Genomic DNA, 15,723 nt, shown 5'->3' with positions numbered 1-15,723 from the left:
GTGTGGAACTGTTCCTTTCCTGGCAAGAAAAATAGAATCTAACCATTGATTATTTAAGCTAATTATTTAAAATAGCATGAAGAATTATTTACTTGAACCAATAATTATTTCTTTAATTGCTCCAGGTATTTTCAACCTATGTTTTTTTCCCCGAGCAAATGTATTAAAGCATATTGGATTGCAATAAGCATTTTTTCTTTCAGACAAATTCTGACTACTACCCTGGCTACTCATTTAGATTTAGAGATTTAGTAAATGTAAAAGAAATAAACAACGTTTTGATGGGGCTACATAAAAAGGAATGTTAGCAGCACAGTCCCTGTAATATATCCCCTATAGGCCAGGTACCTATGGATTTCTTGGGTAAGCATAGCCAAGAAATTCATGTTCATCTCATGTTTTTCACAAATATCCAAATCCAATTCAATAAGTATGGCCCATCTAAAGCAGTAACATTTAGGCTTTTTAAACCTAAAATCTTAAAACACTAATTTAGAGAGTAAGTCCTATTGAACTCCACTGTACTTACAGTATTTGAAATAAATATACTTGTAATATAAGTAGACAATGAAATGATTTGTCAAACACGTAGTTAAAAGCATGAAAGTGGTGTTATATTTATTTCTAGAAGTTCTCTATATAATATGAAATATATTTCTATAGTTTTTCAGATGAATCTGTCCATCTTTGGAAAGTAATTGTGAACAAATTCAGTTGTTGAAAAATGTGAATTTTTGTATCTATTTACAGTATTAAATAATTATGCAATTTTTGTTTATTTCAATGAAATCCTGATAAATATATTTGCATGTATATTATGGTAACAGCTACAACACTCAATTTAAATTTTTTATATAGCAGTCTTGAACATACTAGATGGTAGGTTGAAGAAATAAAATGGAATATATTTCTAGGTAAACATGTATATGATTGGGCTGTTAAACATTTTTGAAATAAACTTGACTATGGCATGCATGGAAAAAATATAATTAATAAATTTTATTGCTCTCATTTTTTAAATCTTTTTCCCTTATTTAAAATTGATGTGTGTGATTTATTAGATTTCTGGAAAGAAGGCAGGAAGAGACACAGAAACTGGAATCACAAGAAACAATTTTTTATGGCTACGTAACAATTTGTGCTGTGAATCAGACATTTCCCTTTGTTCCTTTCCATCACTTTTATGTTTTTGAACTTCTGTGATGACCTCTCAGTAAAGATATACTTTAAAGTTACCATCCTTTGCAAAATACAGAAACAGTTTCTCTGTTAAATCTAGTTCGCATATTCAAGTTTCTCCATGAAATCTTTTGTATAACAAAAAAAATCCATTTTTGTTTGATTGAGTTGCATGTCTGAATTCATGTTTTGGAAAGATATCATCGCTTCCTTCCTAAAAAGGCTTGTAACAAAACTGGAAATATGAGCTGTATAGATGTTACTGAAAGGAAGATCATTCCTCTATTGACAATGTATAAGCTAACATATGAAGTATGAAATGTTTGTATGGCACACCTGATACTAACTTTGGCAATACATACAATTATCAATTCATAAACTGTTAATTGGTTTATGCCATTTGTTCATGTGGCATCTGTTCATTGAGATGGCTCTGTCTTAAACTTCTGCTTCCAAACACTTTACTGGCGGATCAGACTTGACTTCTTCCTTTTTTCCATTCTTTAGGCCCTGCTCTGGAGGTTGGTTTTTTGCATTTAGTTCTTTGATGTTCTTGGTTTCTATTTCATCTTTCTTCCCCTTGCTTGAAAATAGAGATGTTTTCTTGTATCTTTCATCAAATTGAAAAACAAAGTTGATTAACAATTAATTACCCTGTATATAACATACAAAAATTCTAGAAATGAAAGCCATTATTGTACCTTGAACTGCATTTGCTTGAAATGCTCTGTCATTTATTTACTTAGCATATGGCATCTACAGAGGTCATGGATTCACTGATACACAAATTTAGTTTAAAGCGTCAGCATATATGTGTGTGTGTATGTGGATGGCTCGAGGTTTGATTATATTTATAATCTATTCTAGATATATCTACACACACACACACACACACACACACACACAGAGCTGGAGGTTTGATTATAATCTGTAGATATATCTATGCATACATAGAAAATATATATTTGATAGATGGATAGATTTTATATATGAAAGCCTTTTCATATGCTATAATAGAAACAAGGTTTTACCATAACCACTTTGATTTTTTTTTATTAAGAGATGGTAGAAAAAATACTCACTGCCACTGCACTGTTGCAGATTTTTCTATCAGAACGTATGTTATACATTCATATATAGTATGCCTTACTTATATTTATGCTGTGTCAAGAAAACATGAATAAATATATTTAATGATTAAAATCTGTCTAGTTGGTGACTTTAAAACATTCTATATACAATGAGAAGAATGCCTAAGTCATGTTACATATGAAAAGATAGCATTAGCATCCAAATATATGTTGCTGGTAGAAATGCAAGCATAGGAAAAGCAACAAGTATACTTACTTTTTGATATAGCACACAGCTAAAACCATTGCTGCTGCACAGAAGAAGAGGGCAAGCACCAGAAGCACGATAGGTACAGCTGGAAAGAAGAAAGAAGTAACATTGAAATCTTGGAGACTAAACAATCTTTTTTAAATCTCTGGTGGCCATATAAATGTTTTCTGGAAGAAAACTCAAAGTGGGGTTTTTTTCTCCAGTGTTCATAGATGAGACTCCAATGGCAGAAGAGTTAACACTATTCTTCAGAACTGATTGGATGAAACAAGAAAGTCCAGCATCTTTGGGATAACTATGACATGGATGACTGAAAAACTCCATAGACATTTAACCACTTGGTACATTCATATCTAAGCAGTAGATGGCTACCCATCAGTAATACTTTTCAAAAGTACCCATATATACTTGCAAACAAACCCATCAACAGCTGAGCTAATCCTCAAATTTTTAACCAAACTACCATGAAAATGTGCCATCCATGAATAAGCCAATTATGAAAAATTAAGATGGACTCTGTTCTGAAAAACAACACTTGTTGATCAAAATAGAACAACAAATGAAATCTTTCAGAATAAAAAAAATATGAAAATATAAAAGAAACATACAAAAATGTTGAGGGCTTGCCTATCCATGGATGATGGATTTTTCATAGTATTTTGGTTAAAAATTGGAGGGTTGGCTTATCTGCAGATGGACCTATCCGTGAATAAATATGACTAGTCAGTAGTTTTTATAATTGTGGCTTTCTAGTTGTTTTCCACTAAAGCAAAGGGACGCGGTGGCTCAGTGGGTTAGGACGCTGAGCTTGTCGATCAGAAGGTCGGCAGTTTGGCGGGTCGAATCCCGAGTGCCGCGTAACAGAGTGAGCACCTGTTACTCGTCCCAGCTTCTGCCAACCTAGCAGTTCGAAAGCACGTAAAAATGCAAGTAGAAAAATAGGGACCACTACGGTGGGAAGGTAACAGCGTTCCATGCGCCTTTGGTGTCTAGTCATGCCGGCCACATGACCACGGAGACATCCTCGGACAAGCGCTGGCTCTTCGGCTTTGAAACAGAGATGAGCACTGGCCCTAGAGTTGGAAATGACTAGCACGCATGTGCGGGGGAACCTTTACCTTTACCTTAAAGAAAGAAGCAGAGTGAAAGTGTATGCATTTGTTTTTGCAAATCTTAGTTCAATAGGCCAGACTTCATAGCTTCCTACGATTTATGATCAAAAGATTGTTACTGCCTCTTCATTGCTGTTTGTATTTTCATCAAGTGAATTTGAAGAAATTTTAATTTTAGATTTTTTTATACTGGAATTTAAAGAGGCGGCTACTAATTTTGCTACTACTTTGTAAAAAAAAAACAACCTTGGAAACTGTTAATTTTGTCCACAGTCTTGGATGAAAAAAGACGAATATTTTTTATGGCTTAGAACAGGGGTTCCCAACCTGTGGGCTACGGACCCACTAGTGGGCTGTGAGGGGTTTGCAACAGGGCTGCAGAAACAGCCAGCGAGTGCACATGCATGTGCATCCTCACTTGCATGAGCGCGGGCACAGGGACGTGGTCTCCATTTAAGTGAGCGCAGGCACACATGCATGCTGCTCACGCAAATGGAGCTGTATGTGTGCGTGTGCTTGCCAGCCGCTCATACGGAACCATCCCCCCTCTTTCCCCCACCCCCCTCCATTGCCGATCCGCAAAGCCGGAAATGTTGGAAGAACTCCGTCTGGCTTAGAAGGTTCTTTCCTCCTTTAGCCAGAATTGCTTACTGTGAAAATACTAGTAACAAAACATCTCTTTCCTGAAGACAAAGGTATTCTTTTGAACATGCCCAACACAAAAACAAACCTACAACTACAAATCCACACCCATATCTAAATAGGCCAGGAGAACAATTGTTCCTATTTTCAATGATCAGTGCCCTCTGTTAAGAGAACCAGTTTGATGTAGTGGTGCAGGTACTGGGCTAGAAGCGAGAGGGCTGTGAGTTCTAGTGCCGCCTGAGGCTTGAAAACCAACTTGGTGACCTTAAGCCAGTCACTCTCCTTAACCCTAGGAAGCAGGCTATGGCAAACTACTTCTAAAATCTTGCCAAGAAAACTGAGTATGGCTATTACCTCCAAATGGGACACCCTCATTTTTAAAGGCAGTTCGTTTGTCAGTGAAAAGCAGATTTTCCTTCTCGGGAGTGGGTTCAGGTGATAACATTTCTGTTACACATATGATACGATACTTTGGGAGCTTTGGAGTTTTTAGTAACGGAGTTGTGTCAACCCCCGTGGAGGTATCCTGAAATGAGGCTGTTAAGGTGGAGTTCATCTCAGTGGAACTGTCTGGTATTGCAACTGTGCTTTGTTCTGGGATGCATGAATTAATCCACGTATCTGAAAAGAGGACGAGAAAACAATGCAATGAGATTTGTTGATGCTATTTTATGCACATTTTTATATAAAAAAAACAATGCAGTGGACATCTTACTAAGCGTTATTCTACATAGCTAAAAGGAAGTACTATAGAGTAATAGAGCAGTCCTATTAGATTACTCAGAGAGATCTGATATTGAAGTATCTGTCAGAGACCTAACGCTTTGCTAGGTTTATCCCAGTAAGATGAAATTCTGGAAGAAGCTGCTGCCATAATTCTTCCTCCCTGTTCCACTGATTGTTTCTAAGTGGGAGAGGATTCATTTAGATTTGTATAAAGTAATCTCATTTAGTTTCTGCATCTGGGTATGATAAGATATGCAGATGTTTGAATTCAGTGGGCCTATCTAACAAAATGACATTCAGTGGTGAGACAAGTAAGGTTTTACACACTTAGGCAAGAAAAAACAAATGCATAGGTGTAGAATAGGCTCAATAGTAGTAACTGTAAGAGGATTCTTGGAGTCCTAGTGCAACCCACGGCTCCGGAGCCGCATGCGGCTCTTTCAGCCGTCTCCTGCGGCTCCTGGTCCTCTGCCATGTGCAGTCCAAAAAAGTGGGACTAAAAAAGTTCAACCAATCAATTCAAATATGCAGGGTAGGTGCATATCTCGCCTTGGCTCCACACTTCAGTCAAACCCTGTTCTGCGCATGCGTGCATGTACGCACATGCGCACATATTTTTTGCGGCTCCCAGTTTTTCCTTTTGTGAGGGAACCGGTTCCAAGTGGCTCTTTCACTGTTTCAGGTTGCTGACCCCTGTCCTAGTGGAATATGAGCCACCAGTCTGCTGCAGCTGCCAAAAAAGCCAACACAGTGCTAGGCTGCATTAACAGAGGGATAGAATCAAGATCCTGTGAAGTGTTAATACCACTTTATAATACCTCTCTCTCTCTCTTTCTCACATCAGTGTTTCACTTTGTTGCTTTTCGAATACAAAATTCAGTAGGTCAGTGTTGACAAGATTAGAAAATTATCAGAAAAAGTAGAGGCAGCAGCAGCAAGTCCAAGATAATAAAGATGATGGCTGCAATTATATGTTTGAAGCCCCCACCTCACCAGTGCAAAAATAAAAGAAAGAGGATTTTAATCACATGATGTAGCCACTATATTGATTATTTTTTGCTCTCTGGTTATTGGTTAAAAATAACACAATAAACTAGTGACTCTGCTTCCTTCCTCAAAAAGGTAAATAAAAACTATGGTCAGCTTCCTCAAGACCATAGAAAGCTAAATGGCTTTTTTCTGGCATGTTTATCTCGGTACCTTGTTTCCTTTCTTAAAATATGCAATTAACCAGACTAGTAGGAAAATCCAGCTGTGAAGTTGGAGACCAGAATGATTTTCTATGGAAATAAGAGAAGAAAGTATAATATCTCCCAGTTTCTACCGTGTGTTCTTGATGACAAATATATGTACAGGAGAATAGAATCATGCACATTAATTGCATCAGAACAATTAACAGTGCATTTAGTTTGATCCTCTGGCCAGGAAGAACAGTGATTCTAAAAGTCACCGATAGCATTGGTAGAAAAATCTCAGTTTAGATGATCTTGTGGTATATTATGTATAAAGGACTACTGAGATTAAATAATTAGAGACTACTAGTGATTATTGATCAACTAGTGAGACCCCAAAAAGAATTAGATAGATTAAATAATTCTTATTTGAAAGATCAAATTTCAATTTTTTTATATTGCTTGAAAACTATTATAATACCTGAATGACTATGCTATCTTAATATTTGTAGTGATGGAAGGAAATGACCCTTGCACTGTTCTTGATGTCAGACCCTGACAGGAAATGTGATGACACATTTTAATGAACTGAATAGGATGTAAATGAGAGCTGTATTATGATATTGCTATGAGTCTCTGTTGAAAAGCCAAAAGGATCATTGGGTTCTGCATTATGTTATAAACATACCTGTTACCATGAACAGCCATGAGAGAAAAGTATAGCTGTTTATTTGCTTGTTATTAAAGCAGACTCCTTTAAAAGAATTGTGTGTCTTTAAAACAGAGCTTGTAGTTTAAAAAATTAGTATTAGGATCATGTCTAGGTTGCCCTTTTGAAATAGATAGACCAAAACATTCAGTACCCTAATATTGAATAATTTTCTACACATCTTTCCCTATAAGAGTTCTTAGGAGGACTGTGTTCAGTAAGGCTAGGCATATGTCATATGAATGAAATTATGGCCTATCTTGCAATTTTCTAGTGGCATATCTTCCATGTTTCAAGCAAGTGGCACCCAGTAAAATCTTTATGGTTTTTCTCTTTATTTGGAGTCAAACAGATTTTTTTTAAACACTTCTTGAGATCTCAGAAAGTACATTACCACCCTAAATTGTCAAAGTGACCAAATTCTAATTCCAGAGAGGTACCGAAGGCCCCATAATCACTTCTGATTAAAAGATGTACTTCTCCATCGATTGATGCCATTGAGATAAGTATGGGGAGAATTCCAGATGACAACATAGGAACTCCAGGTTCCTTGCAAGTATAAATCAGATTACAATATTCTGTATTCTGGTTCATTTTAATTATTTTAGAGGGCAAAATGTTGTGCAGTTTTCTTCTTCTTTTTAACGTTCTTTCATGGGATTTATTTATTTCTCTGATTTAAAAGCCACCCTTCTACTCAAAGTGACAAATATTTGAAAAAAATATTAAATTAAAACTACTACTATAGTGGAACCAGTGCTTTTTTTTGTCATAGAATGCACTGGAACGGAGTTCCGGCACCTTCTTTCGACTGATTTTCCAAGTTTTAAATGTAACTTTTGAAAATTTGATGTTTGGTCCACATGGACTTGAATTGCCCTGTCTAGCATAGCAGGTTGGTGGCAAAATCATTAAAATGGTGCATGCAGGCTGCTTTTGTGTTGAGTCCGATGCATGTGTACTTCGTCCGTGCTGGTTGTGATGGTGCTGCTCGGGTTGTGGCACTGCTCAGCTTGTGATTGGTCGTGTGGTCGCGTGCTAAGTGCTTACTGTGGGCGGCAACCGTTATGTTTCACTACACAACTGATATATTATATTATTATATTAATTTTATTTGTATACCGCCCTTCTCCCGAAGGACTCAGGGCGGTGAACAGGGCAATACATGTTAAAAAGACAGAATACAAAAATTAAAAAAGATTAAACAAGTGCCCAGAACTCTTAAATAGATTAAAACGCATTTAAAAGTAATAAAAACCCAACCCTCTCCCATCAGGCCAGGCCAGCTTGTTCAAAAAGATATGTCTTTAGATCGCGCCAGAAGGAGCGAAGGTCGGGCGCCATTCGGAGCTCAACCGGAAGACGGTTCCATAAATCCGGCGCGCCCACAGAGAACGCCCTCCCCCTGGGGGCCACCAGTCGGCATTCTTTGACCGGTGGCACCCTGAGGAGACCCTCTCTGTGGGAGCGTATTGGGCGGAGGGAAGTTGATGCTGGCCGCAGGTGCTCCCCAAGGTATTCCGGACCCATGCCATGTAGGGCTTTGTAGGTCAATACCAGCACCTTGAACCTCACCCGGAAGACAACTGGGAGCCAATGCAGCTCACGGAGCAGAGGTGTAACATGGGAGTATCGGGAGACTCCCAACACAACTCTCGCGGCTGCATTTTGTACCAGTTGGAGCCTCCGAGTGGTCTTCAAGGGCAGCCCCATGTAGAGAGCGTTGCAGTGATTGTGCGAAAGGTAAATAATTTCTTTATTTAAAAAAATTGTTGGTAAATTGAAAATCTTTTTTAAATTTTTAGTGTAAAATTTACTATGAACATTTGTCTTAAATACAATAAATTAAATTTATGTTAAGAACTGTAAATAAATAAATATTAACAAGATGTGAGTTCTGGCACCTTTTCTCTTACAAAAAAAAGAAGAAGCTTTTGTCTTTACAGATTTCGTATCTCTGAGAGAATGTGGCCAAGTGCAAATCCCCCAAAAGTGCATTCTCTGAGAGCAAAGCAGGTGAAGGAACTGTCCTAGGAAGAGAAGTCAACTTCAGAAGAATTTCTTGCAAATATTAATGATGACCCATCCCTCACCTTAATACAATGTAACTTTTTAAATTAGAAAACAGTATATTTTGGGCACACCTAAAGCAATTTAAATTTCATAATGCTCTTCCATGCTACAAACTTTGACTAAGGGAAAAACAGATAAACCTGTCAACTGTGGCTTAGCTGACTTGATAATAATTTAACTTGCAGTTTCTCAGGCTCCCCAGGAAGCTATTGTACAGTGAATTTGTTTACACTGGAATCCTAGAAGTTGGCCACAATCTTCTAGCGGTAGGGAAATCTCCATAAATATTATTACCTTAACTCTTTCAGGAGGGATTCTAGTGCAAAATACTATTACAGTCCATATCTCATCCCACTTACCTGAAGAATTATAACAATAAACACGAGCTTTACTGTCTGGTTTCATTCTCCAGCTGGAAATCCCAGTTTTATTCTGACCACATTTTTCATTTGGAATTATCCGAGAAATTACAGCATAGCCTTCTGCTACCCAGCCAAAACTAGAGTGAAAAGCATTGTTTTCTATTAGATGTATGACCTTAGCAACAATGAAGTGTCACTATTCAAAGTTTATATATACAGTACTACACACAACAGTGTTTCTCGGCCTTGGCAACTTGAATATGTCTGGACTTCAATTCCCAGAATTCCGCAGCCAGCATTCTTCCCCAATATTATTCTTCATTTTTATGATTCCACCCTCCTTGTTCAGTTCTGAAGCTAATAATATCATATTTGAGGTTACTTTCTCGGCCTACTATTTTTTACTCAGAAGGAAATGATTATTTTCAGGGTTAAAGTCCCCAATCGGTGGTCTCCTCCCCATAAACCTTTGGCTGTGGTTTTCAGAGTCTCTCCAAAAGTTAAAGGTTTTAATATTTCAAAAGGGGAAAGCTATGAAATACATGGTAAATCATAATTAGTGCTATTAATTTTAATTTAATTTAAAGTCAATAGATATTGTTTTTGTCTTGACTTAATTCATTTTCATTTGGGAGAGTTTGCACAGGTCACTGTTCTCAAGTGCCATGTGTAATCCACAGCCTGAATTATTTGTGCAAAAAGTAAAAAAGATTTAAAAATGTCCAGGTTAGGTGCATTGAAAGCAACCCTCAGTGACACAGGATGATTCATCCTTTGGAAAACTGAGGATAATTTCGAGAAGTTTGTGATATGCACAAACAATTTCTGTTTCAAGTTTCAAGTTGCACATTATTAGATATACATTTAAGTGCACCTCAAGTGCTTATCTGAAGCCACACTCCTTCATATTTATGCACAAATAATATACATGATGGTTTTCAGTCTATGCATATGAATCTGTGGGAAAAAAGGGAATAAATTTATTTTGGGAATAAATAACCAACTTTTTCTGCTATAAGAATAGGAGAGACTATTTAATTTTTAATTGTTTGCATGCTTCCAATCTTAATTTATTTCTGAGTAATAATAATAATAATAACTTTATTTTAAAAATGGCATGAAAAAAGGTAATCTCTATGCACGTTACCATAAAACATTTAAAAGTAAAGGTTGGAAAGATTTTCTGTACCTGCAAGTTTCAAAGCCATGCTTCCAAGCAGCTTCAATCTTAGATTCTTGTGCTAATGTTAATCCCAGCTGCCTGCAAACTGTTTCTGCTTCAGCAAAATTAAAATTGATTCTATTCTTATCTGCAACAAGCGCTACACCTGCAATTCTGCAGTTGGTCATGTAAATATCTGCAAATAAGCAGAAATATATCAAAGTGATTACTTATGGATATTTAATATTTACATGTTTATTTGCATTTCAAAATATGTACCTTTACTCAGTCCTGATTTACTAATATTCAAGGAAGTGATAGAGATCCCCTGCTATTACAGATGGTGGTCCCTCATACATCCAAGATATTTTAGCTATAGGTTTTTCGGGGTGTCAAACTGCCGGCCCGTGGACTGGATGCGTCATGCAGAAGCCACGCCCACCCCATTGCCGGCAATGGCAAAACCGTCCCGATATGTTGTGTGACGTCATGTGATGTCATGAGTTTGACATGTCTGACTTATAGGATCCAATTGGTATAATGCTTAGAATAGCATTATAAATTCAACTGGTGGAGAGATTGTGGTCCAATACATTCAGCTGATATCCAGTTGGAGGAGATGGATTTGAATGTCAGACAAGGAGAGGGAAGAGCTGCTTTCAAACATCAGATTAATTTCCTAGAGACCTTGGTATGGCATCTCTCTCTCTACCAAAACTGCCAAACACTATGGGATCTGGGAAGTGGGGTTGAGCAAAAACAGTTTGGTGTGGGCCAAACCATGTATCCAGCCTCGAAAAATCCTGGACAATGCCTCTGTTTGGGATTTATGAAGTAAGCTGGTGAAACTTTTGAAGACTCCCTTTGACTACCAAAGGTTGATGAAAGATCAAATCCTGCAACAACATTGGAATGATTTAAAGGTTAAGACCATTTAAGAACAAAAAGAAGAAATATAAAGTGGGACTATTTGATAAGGGATAAACTGTTTGATAACTTGGGAACTTGTAATTTCTAACTTCTAATTGACTTTTTGCTGAACCAGGACTGAAAAAATGAGAATTTCTGGATTACATATAAATAACAGTTAAGCTATGGGAAGAGGGGTTTTTTATTTGTAATTTTAAAAGAGGGTGAAAAGTTACTATATTAGCTTATGCTTGGTACTGTATGATAAAGGTTGGAAGCCACTTCTTTATTATTGCTTTGTTTCTTGTTTTTCCCTTTTTTGTTTTCCCTACACCTTCTGAACTTGTCTTTAACTTTTCTTTTTCCTTCTAGTTTATTTTATTTTAGTCTTTACTGTGTTTACTAAAAATGTCAATAACATTATTTTTTAAAAAAAGATTTGGAGTGGGTAATTAAAGGCCCAGACAGTCTGATGCATGAGAAACAAGGATAGATAACAACAACAACAACAACAACAACAACAGTAATAACAATAATCAGGGAGAGGGAGAAGAAGAAGAAGAAGAAGAAGAAGAAGAAGAAGAAGAAGAAGAAGAAGAAGAAGAAGAAGAAGAAGAAGAAGAAGAAGAAGAAGAAGAAGAAGAAGAAACAACGACGACGAACTTGGAGGTCATCTAGTCCAACCCCCTGCTCAGGCAGGAAATCGTATATCATTTCAGACAAATGGCTGTCCAGTCTCTTCTTAAAAACTTCCAGTGTTGGAGTATTCACAACTTCTGGAGGCAAGTAGTTCCACTGATTAACTGTTCTAACTGTCAGGAAATTTCTGCTTAGTTCTAGGTTGCTTCTCTCTTTGATTAATTTCCATCCGTTGCTTCTTGTCCTGCCTTCGGGCGCTTTGGAGAATAGCTTGACTCCCTCTTCTTTGTGGCAACCCCTGAGATACCGGAACACTGCTATCATGTCACCCCCTAGTCCTTCTCTTCATTCAACTAGACATAGGGAAGAGGGTGCCAGAAAGAGAGAAAATCGGGTTTCCAAAGGAAGAGAATTAGGGGTTCTGTTTGCTTTGAACTCACATACACATTTCCCCCAACAAATCATCCTTAAAGAAATGCAACCTTCAGGGAAGAAAGCTCTTGACCAGTTTTGTCGTACACCTTAGTCTAGTCTATGCATTCTAATTTCAGTAGGCTTAGCACTACTCTTATTTTCCATCTATCTTTCCAAATGAATCCTTCCTTTCCTCCAGTAATACTCACTAATTTCTACAGTAAGTCTGTTGTCACTATCTCATAATGTCTTTCCAATATGATCAGTCAACAATGGCATCTCCACTGCTGACTGACTGTTATCATAAAAATATAATTTTTCCAGTAAAGTTTTTGTGACTAAATTGAATTTGTTGACAGCATGAAAATAATAATGAATTTAAGACTTTCTAATACTTAAATATCTTAACACAAAGGCATCCACAACAGTGGTGATACCTGAAAGCTAAAACCATCCCTCAAAATACTATCACTAAATATATCCCGAAGGTTTGATGATTGAGGCAAATTTGGAAGAAGCAGACTTTTAGCATAAGAAACATTCTTTTTAAAAGTAGGTTCCTAATAGTTTTCATGCAAAAGCAAAAAAGGTTCTTAAGTGTTCTCACCTTTAACATTCTGTGTATATACTTTCTCATCTCACTATAAGATGAAACTATAGCATATTACCTAGCAGAACACACATTCTGAATATCCAAGGTACTTGTTTTTGTAATATCAAATGTAATTATTTTTCATTTGGGAACTGCTCAGAACAGAAAGTTGTTTCTGTTTCCATTTGACACTTTATGCCTCCTATCCTATCCATGCCTCCTAATTTACCGCAGTACTTCAACCACATGACAAAATTAGCTCTAGCCATGAAAAATCCATCCTTATCTTAAACTGACATATTTTTGTTAGAAAGGAGTCACTCAACCAACCAGAAAAGTATATTTGAATGAGCAAAAATAAATTAAATAAATAAAACACATTCTGCACATTGTAACTAACTTTTCTAGTTTGCACAGCATCTCCTTCCTAACTGATTTGCCAGTTTGAGAAACAAAACTGGCTAGTGTTCTTCGTAATCTGAACAAATTGAGGATCATTTGCTAGAACTTTGGCCATTAAACTTTTCTTAGACTTTAAAGTGCCATAAACTTTTAAAAAAATGTTTCTGGCTCTAAAATAAATTTTAAAAAGACCAACACTGTTGCTCCTGGAAATAACTGTGCTCCCTTCCCTACCTTACAATATTGCAATTTTTGTTCAAAAGATACCCTTCCTTGGTGCAAGACAGAATATGCTGAAAAACTAGCAGTTTATGGAAACTTACTTTTCAGAAGAATTACACCTTGTGTCATGATGTTTGCCACACAGATTGAGAAGAAAAAAGAGACAGTTCTACCATGGAATGCCATTGTTGGTAACACCCAAGGGCTGAGAGATTCAGATTGTTGCTTTTCCTCCAATGTTGGGAATGCAGTGTGATGCTATATTACCCCTTGAACACGTCCAATATGTTCTTTTCTCATGAGTTGCTAAACAGCTTCTCCTTCTTTGCTTCCTCTTTTACCACTTTGGTGTCAAGGATGCTAAACAGCCACTGACTATTTTACAAGCAAAGCTGAACTTATTGCTCTGCTCAAAAGCCATTCACTGACCAAGGTCACTATCTGGAAACACATGACAGCTCCCTCCCCTTCCCAACCTGTCATGGGCAGTCTGGAAAATACAATGAGTGCTGACTCAGAAAAATATACATCTGAGGAAGAGAGATAACATAGTGTAATATTCTTGTTCTTATAAACAGTGGGAAATTTTCCCAGTATACCTCAGGTGGTCATCCTGTAATAGTTCCTGTTTAGCCACTTGCTATTTGCTCAATCCTTCATCCAACTCATGCAGCTGTTTACAAGAAAAAAGATATGACATGGGTTGGCTACTTGGGATGGAAGAATCTATCTATGCACTGAATCAGGATGTCTAAACTATTTTCAAAATGGATGTTGGATTAAAGCTGGAATGAATTTAAATGACTTCAAGGAATATCTATTCCCATATTCTTGGACCTTAAGATGCCCTGGCAAAATGAGGCAAGAGGGTTCCTACTCCAGAAAAGGTATTTCCAAGTGTGGAATGCTACCTCCAGGGAAGGCTTGCCTGATATCCACATTATCCAGCTACTAGGACAGTGGTTCTTAAACTGTTTGATCCAATTAACCTCTTTCTTAGTTTTGAATGTCATTAAATATACCACTAACACCACCAAACCAGACTGTTGTTTCACACAAGCATTTCAGTAGCAGCAATCCAAAACTCAATCTTTGATTTACAAAGAAGCAAATAAAATGGTTCCCTTTACCACCAGGATAAGCCCAAATTAACTTCTTAGACAGTGGTGGGATTCAAATATGTGAACAAACAGTTCTCTGTGTGGATGCCACTTCCGGAAGTCCATTCTGGGCCTGGGCGACAAAAAATTAGCTACTGGTTCTGCCAAAGTGGTGCAAACCGGCTGAATCCCACCACTGCTCTTAGAGGTAACTACCCCCAGTTTTAAGAACCACTGGCCTGAGGTCTACATGAAGATGTCCATGCTGTTCTCTTGGCAAGAATACGGGAGTGGTTTTCCATGCCTGATGCTGGATGTCTTTTTGATTTTCTAGCTTGGCATACAGCTAGTCTTCCAACCTATTATTAACCAAGAAGTACCCTACTTACCTTCTCCTTGATCAGCCAAGGTCAACTAGGTGCACTGTCTACTGTGACAGAAAACATAAATAAGAAATTTTAAAACAGGTGGGGAAATTATAGTTGTGTACTGTAGATGATACTTGCTACAGTTTCCAAAAGCCAGACCCTACAAAACCAATGAGGAAGATTACTGGCAGCAGTATGGGTGGGGAAATGTCAGGATACTCTTCTAAACCAACATCTCCTGTCCTAGTGAGCACCAGATATGCATGCTACATTTCTTGCTGTTTCCCACCATAGAAATTGGTCTTCAGATTTAACAACAAAATAGGCTTGTCAATTGTGCAAAGGGAAAATATATGCTTAGGAAATTGCAATGAGGATATTCATTCAGTCATTCAATCAATCAATCAATCAATCAATCAGTCAATCAATCAATCAATTTCTATAGCCACCCATCTCTGTCAATGACTTACAATTAAATTAAAAATGCTAAAAACATTTAAAAATGATAAAAACTGTAAAAACGTTCAGATTAAATATACATACTTGGCCGGATGTACTTATAGGACATAAGACAAATCTTTCTTGGTGGCTCCTCC

The 15,723-nt window shown here is 37.2% G+C and overlaps 1 protein-coding gene across 2 annotated transcripts; it reads right to left on the bottom strand.

Annotated features, from left to right (window-relative positions):
• Positions 1 to 1,101: 1,101 nt before the first annotated feature.
• On the bottom strand, positions 1,102 to 15,282 carry LYVE1 (lymphatic vessel endothelial hyaluronan receptor 1). 2 transcript variants are annotated; one of them, XM_081314851.1, is made up of 7 exons: positions 15,149 to 15,282; positions 14,259 to 14,332; positions 10,509 to 10,677; positions 9,317 to 9,456; positions 4,632 to 4,898; positions 2,527 to 2,605; positions 1,102 to 1,789 (listed from the first exon to the last, which is right to left on the bottom strand). In XM_081314851.1, the coding sequence occupies exons 3-7, from the start codon at positions 10,667 to 10,669 to the stop codon at positions 1,618 to 1,620; spliced, it is 819 nt and encodes a 272-aa protein (XP_081170977.1). In that variant the 5' UTR covers positions 10,670 to 10,677; positions 14,259 to 14,332; positions 15,149 to 15,282; the 3' UTR covers positions 1,102 to 1,617. The 2 variants fall into 2 exon arrangements, with proteins under 2 accessions (XP_081170977.1, XP_081170976.1); XM_081314850.1 differs by lacking the exons at positions 14,259 to 14,332; positions 15,149 to 15,282 and adding an exon at positions 13,761 to 14,025.
• Between the last annotated feature and the right edge of the window lie 441 nt (positions 15,283 to 15,723).

Source organism: Vipera berus (genome assembly GCF_964194415.1).
Source record: "Vipera berus genome assembly, chromosome: 1".
Lineage (NCBI taxonomy): Eukaryota > Metazoa > Chordata > Lepidosauria > Squamata > Viperidae > Vipera > Vipera berus.
The sequence above is the reverse complement of the archived record's forward strand: the minus strand, read 5'-3'. Positions and strand labels throughout refer to the sequence as shown.